Source organism: Drosophila innubila (genome assembly GCF_004354385.1).
Source record: "Drosophila innubila isolate TH190305 chromosome 3R unlocalized genomic scaffold, UK_Dinn_1.0 2_E_3R, whole genome shotgun sequence".
Lineage (NCBI taxonomy): Eukaryota > Metazoa > Arthropoda > Insecta > Diptera > Drosophilidae > Drosophila > Drosophila innubila.
This window is the reverse complement of record NW_022995380.1, coordinates 7,136,922-7,149,439: the sequence shown is the minus strand read 5'-3', so window position 1 is coordinate 7,149,439 and position 12,518 is coordinate 7,136,922. Positions and strand designations below refer to the sequence as shown.

At 40.5% G+C, this 12,518-nt stretch overlaps 2 protein-coding genes across 6 annotated transcripts in view; one reads left to right on the top strand and one right to left on the bottom strand.

Annotated features, from left to right (window-relative positions):
* LOC117790003 (protein Daple-like) overlaps positions 1-4,739 on the top strand; it is a 28,336-nt gene extending 23,597 nt beyond the window's left edge. For 2 of the 5 annotated variants that reach the window (XM_034629233.1, XM_034629232.1), the window contains exons 2-6: positions 53-1,588; positions 1,625-3,654; positions 3,721-3,798; positions 3,853-3,993; positions 4,054-4,739. In XM_034629233.1, the coding sequence (XP_034485124.1) occupies positions 73-1,588; positions 1,625-3,654; positions 3,721-3,798; positions 3,853-3,993; positions 4,054-4,293 (4,005 nt within the window). In that variant the 5' untranslated portion in view covers positions 53-72 and the 3' untranslated portion in view covers positions 4,294-4,739. Of the gene's footprint in view, positions 1-52; positions 1,590-1,621; positions 3,655-3,720; positions 3,799-3,852; positions 3,994-4,053 lie in introns of those variants that run through there. The other 3 variants (XM_034629235.1, XM_034629236.1, XM_034629234.1) reach the window with 3 other exon arrangements.
* Positions 4,740-5,114: 375 nt separating this feature from the next.
* Positions 5,115-11,795, bottom strand: LOC117790005 (mucin-2). Its single transcript, XM_034629237.1, has 5 exons — positions 11,688-11,795; positions 7,348-7,458; positions 7,139-7,289; positions 6,957-7,078; positions 5,115-6,896 (listed from the first exon to the last, which is right to left on the bottom strand). The coding sequence occupies exons 1-5, from the start codon at positions 11,748-11,750 to the stop codon at positions 5,406-5,408; spliced, it is 1,938 nt and encodes a 645-aa protein (XP_034485128.1). The 5' UTR covers positions 11,751-11,795; the 3' UTR covers positions 5,115-5,405.
* Between the last annotated feature and the right edge of the window lie 723 nt (positions 11,796-12,518).

Genomic DNA, 12,518 nt, shown 5'->3' with positions numbered 1-12,518 from the left:
AATCGATTGTAACTGGTATTAATCTGGGCTTTCTTTTCTCGTTTCATTGCAGGTTGCCCAGCTCTAATCTACATGCAAGACGAGCGACCATCTCCGCGCCAAGTTCCCAAAGCCATTGGCGAAACCGATGATTCCGATAATATACCAATTCGCTCCCAAAAAATGCAAACAGATCAATCCTATTTAAAGGATAAATGGCGGCCAAATCGTACGGATTTTGAGCAGGAATCGAACAATGTAAGCGTCAAATCATCTCAAACGGATAATCAAAGTAAAAAGGAGGCGGAGACAATCCCAAATAAACCCTCTCAGACGGACACATCGTTCCTCTATGATCAGTACATGCGATCGCGGGGAGAGAACAAGACACAGGACGCGCCATCGCAGACAAATTTGAAGCAGGATCTCAACGAAATGGGCAACATTCGTTATCCCACCAATTTTGTGCCCGGAATGGGAGTTCAGGTTCATGAAGCTTCCAAAAATAACTCATCTCGTAACATCAGTCGTCGACCATCGGATCCAACAATTCCATCGACAGTTGCCCCATCCCAGAAAGATAAATGCACATGTGACGTTCCTTTCCTAAACGTTTGTCCCTCCAAGTCGATGCCCACTATTTGCGCTCCCAATAAAGCAGCATCCAGTGCCTTCCAGTCGACCTGCTCCAAGCAGAGCACCCAACCAAGCCAAGATTCCACTGCCTGGTATAGTTTAGAGTCGGATACAAGCAATGCATCCAAGCCCACCTTTTGTCCAAAGAAGAGTTGTAAATCATTGCATATGGAGTCCATGCTTACCAAGTGCAGCTGCAAATCCTTAAGACCTTGCGATAATTTCAGGTCAGCACAGAGTTCACGCTCGGGTTATCCACCGCTGGATCTGTCAAATGACATGGAGTCCCAAATGCAATCTGCCCAAAGTAAATCAATCAAGTGCTTTTGTCAGAACAATGTGAAGCCTACACAGAGCTCCAAATCCTTGCCTTGTGGTGAACGGAACAGGTCTGCTCCTTGTGTCACTGTCGTTTATTGTCCACTACGGGATTATGTCCACGGCCCAACATCCATCGATATTGAAATGGGACAAATTTGTCCCGATATTTCCAACGATGCCACCAACTGGCAAAGTGCTCGGTCCAATCTTTCCAACGCTTGCGATCCCACTATTAGCAATGACACATGCTTCCGCACCGTGGAGAGTAATCCAACGGCGGTGACTCCTTGGAACAGTGCAAAGTCCACCAATTCCTGTTTTTGTGATTCTAGCAAACCAAATCCCCTGAGTAAACCATCGACCAACACATGTTTCCTCAATGCGGAGAGTAATCCCCAGGCAGTGACTGCTTGGAGCAGTGTGAAATCAAGCAGGAGCTGTGGTTGTAATACCAGCAATCAGATTCCCATTGAAACATCCACCAACACACGTTTCCTCAACATGGAGAGTAATCCACAAGCTGTGACTGCCTGGAACAGTGTGAAATCGGACAAAAGCTGCGCATGTAATTCCAGCAATCAGATCCCCATCAGAACATCCAAATCTCAGATCTGTTCCCGTGCCATTGTGACATCCGACCAGAATTTTGGTTCGAGCAATTTAACACAAACGGAAAAGGATGCCACAACCATGAAGGACACTCCAACTGCGTGGATGAGTGTGAAATCCGACAAGCCTTGTTCGTGTGGCTCAAGCGATCCTGCCAATAAATCATCCAACACAGAGCAAACCACTTCCCGTTCCCGTTCGGTTATGGCCAAGGTAACTTGCCTATGTTCATCCGAGCAAAGGGCCGACTTAGGTGAAACGAGTCGCGAGAAAAACGATGGACCTCCATTTGCTAGGGTCGAGGAAAGCAATCTGGATTTTGACATTTCTGTGGCGGATCCCTGCCTGGTCTCAGCAGCAGGTACCGACAATCACGATGGAGAGGAGCGGCCGAACTACAAATCATGCTATACACCATCTCAAGGCACAAAAGTGGTCTTTATGAAGGCGGACGGATTCTGCGATTGTGGATCTTCGGAAACATCATTGATGGAGAAAGCTGAACGATTAGGTAATGAATCAGCCGAAGATTCAGCTCGCGATCAGGATGGGAAGGCGACAAAGAAGTCCAAATCAGGCAGCTGCGTTTGCTCCAAAGTGTTTAGTGAAGATTTCAAAACCCAGAATCCCTCAATGAAAAGCGCAATGAGTTGTTCTTGCGATAAGGAAACTGACCATGAATACAAATCAACACGCTCGGATCAAACCCCGTGTTCTTGTTATATCAAAACCTCCAAATACGATGTGTCTATGAGGGACTTCAGCATGGAGCCTGAAAGTGTTGGCGTCGTCATGACCTGCGATACCACTGTGTGTGTCGATAAAGATACCTTCGATAAACTATCGATCGGAGTATCGGCTCGAAGCCAAAACAGTACTAGGGAACGTTTATTCAATATGATAGACTTGGTGACCAGCAATAGGGATCCCTTAGTGAATCGTAGCGATGTGGCACAGCAAATCATCCGTGAGCTAACGTTGGTGTTGCGCCAAGAGGAAGAGGAATCAAAACCACCGAAATTATCATACGAAGATTGTATGGAGGCAGTAGAAAGAGGTGATAGACCCGTTAAAAAACAGAATAAAACCCAGGCGGATATCAGTCGACTGCAATGCTTAGATCGAATGGAACAATACCTCCAAACATGCTTTCCACGCAAAAAGAAATCGATTCCAGAGATGGAAATTGGCGCTTTTGAGATTGATCCGGATTTTGATCCAGACCGCAAGAGTCCATCCGAAAGTGAGCCGGAAATTCGAGATGATCAGATGTTTCGCAGTTGTTTCACCGATGTGGATGCTAGATTTCTGACACCCAAAGGCGGCTCTGTTACACCATCTACTGTGGAGTCTCCTGGTAGCCTTAAAGAGAATTCCGATGGTAAAAATTCTTCACCAGATGGTGCATCTGAAGGTCAGCTCAGTGAAAGACCTGAAGCATCAATGGCTGATGACGAGCCGGAAGCATCGCAGAGGCTCAGTTTAGAGCATAGAGCCCCATCATTGGTCAGTTCAGAGCGTAAATCGTCACTGGGCGGTTCTCAACGTAAAGCATCATCACTGGCTGGTTCCGACCGTAAAGTTCCATCACTGACTATTTCAGAACCTAAGGCACCCTCTCTGGCTGGTTCAGAGCCTAAGGCACCATCTCTAACTAGTTCAGAACCAAAAGCATCATCAGAGCCTAAAGCATCGCTTCAATTCGCCGGAGAACCTGATGCATCCAACGAGGAATATCAGCCAATACCACAGGTCGGCTCAGCACTGGCGTGTATTAATGAACCGTGTCCCGAGGCAACATCACAAGGCCCAAAGAGTACCGCAGATTCATGCCAATTATGCGAGCTGGATCCTAATGATCCGCTGAGTCCACTTACGGATCGAGAGCGTTTATTATGCGAATATTTGCTACGAAGGATGTGTGAACTATGTGACGAGGACCAACAGGAGGAGGACTACGATGGCGATGCCGAAGGTGATCGCGGTGATCGTTCAGCCCCAAATCAACCCTGCCTTTGCTGTCATTGCCGTGCTCTTGTCTGTGACAATCAATGTAAGACCGTAACCAAGACTTTGGATTCTGCGATGTACGATCCCGTTGCTGAAATGGTAAATATGAAGTGAAAATTGGGGAAATGAGATCCTTCACTAAAACATTTCATCTTCTTCTTGTAGAAATACTTTATTGATTCCGTTGTATTCGATTTGCAAGCCATGGAGCATGTGATGAAGAAAAATCAAATAAATCCAAAGGTAAATAGGAAGTTCAGTTCATTGCTTTAAGATATTCTAGCTGTCGTTAAACAGGCTCCGAAACCATCGCCTTATATGGGTAATGCGCCGGGGGAAAGCTTCCCGGTAACCATAACTGATGTCTCAAGTCTGGGATGTCGAGCTCTCTACGTTCGTTGGGAGTTGCAAGACTGCAGCGGAGTTGGTGGCTATGAGGTAAGCACAATTTAAAGATCCTCTTTAAATGTTGTATTAACACTTTTAATTCCTTGGCAGATCTATGTAGATGGACACCTGACAAATCGTTTTTATAGCCATCGTCATGAGGCTGGCGTTGTAAGCAATGTGGATGTGACAAAGCGTCATCAAATTATACTGCGAGCACAGGCAATCGGACAGGAGTTTCCCGGAGAGGACAGAGGCAACTGTAATAATGCTATGATCAATGCCCATCCGGAGATGAGGGTTGGTGCCCAACAACCCTGGACACCCAGTGTCTATTTTTATGAACCATAAAGTGCGCCTCAGATGTCGAAGGCGCTAAAGTGCTAGTCAAAAGTTTCTTACCGAGTTTTGTGTATGTTCTCCCCAGAGATTTATGTATATGCTTTTAATTTGTGAATCTACACATGAAATAGGCGTGCATAAATCATTAGTTTTTTTTCAGTTGTTTTCCTTTGTACCTAAGCGTAGAGAGAATTGAGATTTTGAGGAACGAGAAATGTTCCAGCAAGCAATCATATATGTACTACTATATGGAATTGAAAATGCACATCGATTGTGCCCACTAAATGTGCCTTAAAGTGCACTTAACAATGTTGCACATGTTAAATTTGAATCTGTTAAACACTAAACAATTTAGAGATGGGCAAAGTGAATTGAGTCACACTGAAGGGCAGTGTTGAACAGTTACAAACGTACTAAATCACAAAGAATATTGTAATGAGTGTTGTACAGTCACATTTAAAAAAGAATCGCTAATAAGTTGATTGAAGCAATTATCAGGCAATATTGTCACAATGAAATACAGAAGCAAATGTATATTTTATATAAGCCTACTAAATAGTTCAGTGTTCAAGCTTTTAAAACAAATACTCAAATTCGTGTTAGGCCCATCTCTAAACATACATTTATATATGTACATTTAAGAAGTTATAGTTAGTCTGCCGTTTTAGGCAAGAAGACGAAGGAGAGCTTTGCAATTTGCAGCTAATATTGAATATTGAATATTGTTATCAACAGTTAATAATAACTTATAGATCCATTTTATAGATGCATACTTACCACCTTAAACGTAGGCAATTGTGGATCAATTTTCATAATTGTTAAAAAATACGTTAATTTTACACACTATTTAATGCGCATTATTTTTACTGTGAATATACAATAAAATTAACATTTAAATGCATGAAAAATGCACCATCCCTCTGTGTTGAGGGCGGGAAGAAGTGGGGGTTGTTAAAGCCATGCTCACACTTTTGTCGGAAATTGTTTAAATTGGTCGAAAAATAAAAATAGACGTTAGTCTTATGCGATGAGTGTCTATTGATGATGTCGTGTGAGCGGAGCTTTAGGATGTCGTCTAATACTAGGAGTAGTTGCTGTTGTAATGGAACTTAGACTTAAATCTATCTACGCAGGCAGGGCTCGCAGGTGCCGGGTAGCACAAACGATGGATGGCACTCGGGGCACTTGGGATTCTCGCCAAACCATCTACCATTAGCAGAGATCCTCATGTTGCTGCTACTGCTGCTAGTGCTGCTGCTGCTGCTGCTGCTGGTGCTGCTGCTACTGCGACGCTCTGGAATCTTTAGCTGAAATGAATTGTACAAATCTCCGGCGGCACTTGAGCCGGGAGCATAGCCAGTGCGTCCGATTTGCTCCAATGGAAATGCATATTCCGGTATCAACAGTTGCTTGCGCAGCTGTGTTATGTCTGTCGATGTGGAACTCGAGCTGGAACTGGAACTGGAGCTGGTGACCACATCCGAGCGACGTTGCGCCTTCTCGGTGGCAGCCACTGGCAGCTCATTGGCCTTAATGGAACGGGAACTGGGCAGACGTTTGGTAACCAAACTCTGACTGGCAATGTCATTCAGCTTGCTGTTGAAGATCTCCTGCTTGCCGCCCTTGTTGCCTTTGTTGCCATAGTCGCCAGTGGTCTCTGGGTACTCGCGACCATCGACACCAATGGGCGGATCCAGTTTTGGTGGCTCCAGGCCATTGGCGGGCACCTTCCATTCATAGTAAATCGGTGGACCCTGCGTGGTGGCAATGTCATGTGGCACAAACTCCACAAATGGCGGCAATAGGTCATTGAACGGCAACTCTGCCTTTTGGGCAACTACTCTTGGCGCCACTGTCGATGTGGGCGTGGCCAGACGGAAGCTCTGCGCTGGAGTTGGAGTGCGATTCTCTGTCACAGCTGGCCGATAGCTATTGGATGTGGGACTCATTGTTGTGGATTGCGTGCTAAAGGAAAAGGAGAAGGGTTGTCCAGCAAATGTTGTGGGTCGGCTGACGGGTCGTGCGGTGGTGCTGGCTGCAGTGGCTCCCGATGTATACCGAATCTGACTCGAGGAGGTGCTGAACGGTGCCGCCGAAGAAGTGCGTAATGTTTCTGTTGCCGGCTGCACTTCATCCTGATTGTAAATGGGATACACAAATGGCGGCTCATAGATTTTCGATGGCGCCTTTACGAACTGTACCAGCTTGGTGGTGCTGTTCCTCTTGCCATTTCTTGTAGCCAGCTCTATCGAGTTGAAGTCTGCCGAGGTATTATATCTCGTGCTGTGACTGGTGCCCAGATCATCTGTGTCCAGATCCGAGACAAACACCGTTGACTTGCGCTGATGCAGTGCCTCCGTGCGTTTCGTAACTGGTGGTACAGTTGAGCTCGGTCTGCGCGTGGTGCTGCTGGTGGTGCTGATGCTCGGTCTTGGCCTGGCCGTGGTGCTACTGCTCAACTCAATCTGTGGCTCATAGGCTGGTGGCAATATGGTGCGACTTGGTGGCGGAATCCGCCAACGGGTTTGACCATTTTGCGCCAGCTGTGCATCCAATTTGACAGATCCCTTCGAGCTATCATCACGAATTTGATTTTGACTGGGCGTCAGTTGCTGTCAATGAGGCGAAAGAGGGTAAAGTTTATATGATTGATTGATTGATTATACACTTACCTTGTATTGGCTTCTAAAGGACTCGCCGGCATAGTCTGGCGCATAAGGACGATCGAGTAGATCTGGACGCGGAGTGCGTAAATTGTTCTCCTCATCATTCACAAAAGGTTTGTCCCGTTGACCTATAGGTAACAAACAATATATGTAAATTCATAGCCAAATACATTATAGATATGTCTTACCAATTAGCAGATTGGCAGCATAGTTACTCTCAGCCTTGGAGCAGTTGACCATATACCAATGATCGCAGATGAGCATGCGCTGCTGGAACAGCGTCGTATTGGGACAGGTATAACTGAACTGTCTGCCCAGGCCATCGCACATATGATAGACCTAGGCGATACGAGTGAATGAGTATAAGAGAGAAACCAACTGACCCAAGGAAACTCACCTGACATCCTGTTTCCACATCCGCATAGTAGCCAGCGGGTCGTCCAGCGCAAGAGAAGGAAGTCTTCTGCATCGGACGTAATCCACTCGATACCGTATTGACATTTTGACCCTGGAGGGACATTGCAACGTGGGTGTAGGGTATTAATTAAGTTGATGTACATCATCAAATTCCCATTTCCCACATAAAAGTTCTATGCAAAAATTAATTATTTGCCTCTGCAAATGCACTGAGAGAAAAATCAAGAACTTTCGTACTTGAATCAAGAATTTCCGGTGTCAAAAGGCTGCCGAGCCCGAAAATTCTTGATTTAAGAACGAAATTCTAAATTTAAGAACTTCTGTAAATTCTTGATATCAAGAGTGTCCAGATAAGTCAAGTATGGCTCAGGATTGTTTTAATAATTATATGGTCTTGACATACTTCCAAAATACTTAATTTTAGACTGATTTTTAGTAAAATTAGTATAAGTTTGACAACATTTTGTATTAGATTTAAGTATATTTCATACTTAATTCAAGTCATTAAATCTCTATAACTGAGTACAAAAACATCTTAAAATAAAAACACCAAATGAGCATTTTACAACAAAATAAAATTATTAAATTATCGTTTTCATAAATCATTATCATTAGTAAGTGAAGGCTGACCATAGAAAGTATCCTGTCAAATATATTAGGGTACACAGTTCTTGATTTTAGAATTTTGTTCTTATTTTGTTATGTTTAACGGCTAAATATGCAGGAATAGTTTAAGATTTCTTTTTTGTAGAACGAATCTAACTGCTTTTTTCTGAGTGTGTGTATGTGAAGTCGGTGTATAATTGAATTGAATACTATAACTAAGTAGATCTAATATACTATATATTAAAATACAATAGCTAAATAGAACTTTGAATATGAGCCTTATGCTGATTAGACAATTGAAAATGTTCTATGATTTTTGTTGAGGTTGCTCGACTGAATCCTTTTCTTCTACAAACAGAGACAATATGTACATAAGAAGATCTATTCAGATAAAAATGTAACTAAGTTGATGCAGTGCGTTCCTTTTGCATTTCTGTTACTACATTCCCTTTTAGGAGAATGCCTTTTGGCGCTTTCCCAAGCGGAAAAGCTATTAGCGCATCTAAACAAATGATACCCGTAGCTGATAAATATCTCTCGTATGAGTACTCGAGCGGGTACTCGTTGTTGCCTCCGGCTGTGGTCCACCAAGTGATGAGTTGTAGTGATGTCATAACTTGGCACATGCTGCCACGGCTGCTTGCAACACTGACAGACGCTCAATGCGACCTGCTGCTGTTGTGTGAAATGTCAATTTTGTGTACAGTGTACATCTTGAGATCTGTTGTACTCGTGCACATATTTATATACACGTATGTTTGTATATATCTATTTTTTGTCTTTTCTTTAATTATATAGAAAAAGTGTTCAGATGTTGTCGCTGGCAGTCGCAAATTATAGCCCAATGACTTATCGAAATCTGCCACTGGGTCTTGTGCGACGTGTGAAGCTTCCGTGCCTCAAGCAGAGTCCGTGAAAAATGGAAAAATATTTTCCCAAGCACTCAAAAACAATATAACAAAACACACATCAACCAATGCTCGCCCTACAACTTGGCAAAACTTATATAATATTACAAAAAAAAAAAAAAACAAAAACTATACAAAAATTCATTTGCTGGACAACCGATGCTTTTTGCTGCATAAAACTTGTCTTCACTTTTTTTTTTTGGTATTTTTCTTTGTGATAAACCCTTCAAATTCATAAGCTAACTTTTAATTCTTTATAAATTAAATAAAATTCGTAAGATATGTAAATGCCTAACAAATACTTCTTAGAGTAGATTCTCAAATGATGACATCTTATGTTTTGAAACTTATTGTGCCCCAGATTACGACCGTTTGCATATTAAATATGTAGTAATTTTTGCGGTTCTCATACTCTGTAAATTGTTGATTAAATGGGTATATTATATTACACATATAGTAAAGTAGTAAGTCCAAGTACTTTTATCAATTTTTTCGGAGCTACTACTTTTACTAATTTTACTACTACTACTTCAAGTGATAATTCACATATTATTATATTTTTTAGCCACTACTTCTATTAGTAATATTAATATTTTTACTACTGTTGCTAATTTTACATATTAACAACAAATTTAGAAATTTAAACTTTCTACAGCATATCTTATAGTCGTTCATTCATTTACTGGACCACTCTTTATTTGTCAATTCGATAGTTCTCAACACTTTTACGTTGCAGCTTATTTGGCAGCGTTTTCCACTGTACATTTAAGGCAATGTGATTAGCATTCATTTGAGAGAGTCTGTGGGCTTTAAATTGATTTGCATTTGCCATAAAAGGGCATAGACATTGTTTATGAGCATAGGCATCTGGTAAATCAGAGAACTCACTCTGGAAGCTGTTTAAGCGGTTAGTGGGAGCTGTGCAGAAAGTTCAAGCAATTTGACATTCCAAAAATGTTGTTGCTAATGGGTAACTTGGCGTATACTTGATAATGAATGTAATTTGATCTCTTGCTGTGAATACTTGTAGGTAATTTTTATAGTTAATAGTATTTCATTTTGTTGTTTAACAATTTGCAATTTGACGGGACGTTTTAACGCTATTTTCAATCTTAGCCGAGGCGAATGGCCTATTACCCAACTTCATAAATTTAACTTTAACTTCAACTTCATCTTCATTTCGGTTTTTATTTTAATTTCTTGTTTGAAAGCAAACTTTTTTTCAACCCATTTTTTTTTCTCTACCGTTGTTGTTGGTGCAAAAGTGTCAGTAAAAAGGTCACTTGGTCAACGTCAGCGACTGCGTCTTTGTTTTAATATGCTTGAAGACCTTTGCTAATATTGTTGTTGTAGTTGTTGTTGTTGTTGTTGTTGCTGTAGCTCTAGCTATGGCATGTGTGTGAATGAATGAATGGTAGTAGGTGCACTCACATAGACAACCATAGAATAAATTAAAAATGAAACAAAGCGTAAAGAGCGCAAAATTACAACATTTTCCGCCGTTGCTCAAAAGCACTTGGGAAGTGACGCCAAACTAAGATAAAGCAAGAGAAACAGAAGAAGATTTTCAAGTAGAAGAAGAAGATGAAAAACGCTGTCAAAGTTGAGATGCTATAGGTATGTCCAGTTGCCACAGCGGAGGGCATTTTTGCAAAATTATAAACAGCATTTAACCGGACAGTTTAATGTGGCAGACACACATTGCGGAACGTATGATCAAATGGAAGTAATTAACATAAAAGCTCATACATAGATATGTATTTAGAAATAAGGAATTTTTAACAGAGAGCAGAGATAACATAAAAGTAACGAAATAGAAATATAAATATGCCCTTTATAATATTATTTAAAATTCATTGTATAATTATAGAATTCCAGCATTCAGCTGAGTGACTACTAAATGTTTACTCTTAGAGTATTTATTTAGGATTATATCAAGAAAGTACTTTATTAAGATATGTATTTTTTGATATAAGTAGAAATTACAGCAATATAAATTCTTCTGAGCAGATAGTTATAAATTTATTTATGTAGATAACACTTTCAACTAATGAATATATTACTCAAAGAAATTACAGAGAATAATTCAATCACGAAATATGCTAAATAAAATTATGTGCGCAGTCGCTAATAAGTTATCAGATCTTTCAGATTTGTCTATTACTATGGAAATGTTGAAGCTGGTCTCTCAATTAATGCCAAGATAATACACTTCAAATCTAAATAAGCTTTTAGCTGAAAATTTTGATTAAACAGCGAAAACAGTCAAAAATTAAGTTATTGTAATTGACTTTTAATGTGATGATTAAATAATGTAATAGCTAATGTGTGAAATTAATCTCAAGATTTAATGTGCCACTTAAAGCGTGTTATTTGATTGTAAACAAATCAAATATTAACGAGTGCTTAATGATGACTATTTACGACTTTAACTGATTTATGTGCTGATGCTCAGCAATTCTCACTTTTACCTAGATTCGATTTATAAACAAGAGCCAAGAAGCGACAAAAGGAATTTATCTATACAAATGGAATCATTGGTATGTAAGTATTTTGTCTATTATTTAAACAATTAATTACTGCAATCTCTGGCACGCTAATAGACACTTACATTGTGCGCAAAACAAATAAATACAATGTTTAAGTCTTTATATAATTTCAATAGAAATTAATTTGCAATTTGCATTTCAATGCTCACGTGCTCGAACAACATCATCTCGAGCTTATGCATAACTTATAGGTTCACTTGGTTGGTGTATCTAGTCATATATAAGTATGCCTCTGGGTCTTTGAATCCAAAACTTACCTCACAGTCCAAAAATAGCGTGAAGCAGAATAATGCGAGACCCAAAAGTCGAAAATCTTTCATTTTCGTTGACGTTTCTTCTCTTTTCCTCTTTATACTTTTGACAGCTTCCGAATCAATTGTCGCTTTGCTGGCGTTAATTATTACTGAAAGTGTTAAATAAATAATGTAAGTAGTTGGGAGTTGTATAATTGCTGGAAAGCGAATCCCAATTATGGTTGAATTGTTGTCAATCTTTTGCGTAATTCGATTTACTTTCCACAAAAATCGTTTAACAATGGTTGATGAGCTTCATGGTGAAAACAATTTTCGATTTTTAGCCAAGTTCGTAATTAATTGTAATTTACCAACAACAAAAATGTTAACGAAAACAAAAACAATTACAATTACAATCGTTTGTCTGACAGCAGACGGCATAAATTGTTGCTATTTTATGGCTGGCAGAATTAGCAACGCATTTGACGCTCTGCCGCTGCCGTTGCCTCTGCCTCGACCTCCACCTACAATTCAATTTTGCAACCTTGCAACAACACAACCACACACACGTATAGATGAGACTTTTGTTTGTCGTGCAACCAAAATGCAGTTGTTGCTGCTTTCCAAGCTTTCCAAATAAGTCAAGTTGAACTCTGAACTACATATCCATACCCTGCAAGCTGGACACTTGAAATGGGTAGCATGCGTATAAAGAAGCAACTTTGATATTTCATATTAAATATAAATAGATATTTTTTCATCTATGAAGATACTCAATAGAGATATCGTTTGATAAAAGAGTATCTTCTAGTTTTGACTGGCTTTCCTTGAGTGATCATTGCCGTAACGAAATAT

Bases quoted from the DNA above. Each gene is read 5' to 3' on its own strand.
- LOC117790005 (XM_034629237.1), bottom strand. From the start codon at position 11,750: ATGAAAGATTTTCGACTTTTGGGTCTCGCATTATTCTGCTTCACGCTA. The intron at 7,290-7,347 runs GTGAGTTTCCTT...CGTATCGCCTAG, and splicing joins ATGTGGAAACAGGATGTCAG to GTCTATCATATGTGCGATGG. The intron at 7,079-7,138 runs GTAAGACATATC...TGTTACCTATAG, and splicing joins TGCTGCCAATCTGCTAATTG to GTCAACGGGACAAACCTTTT.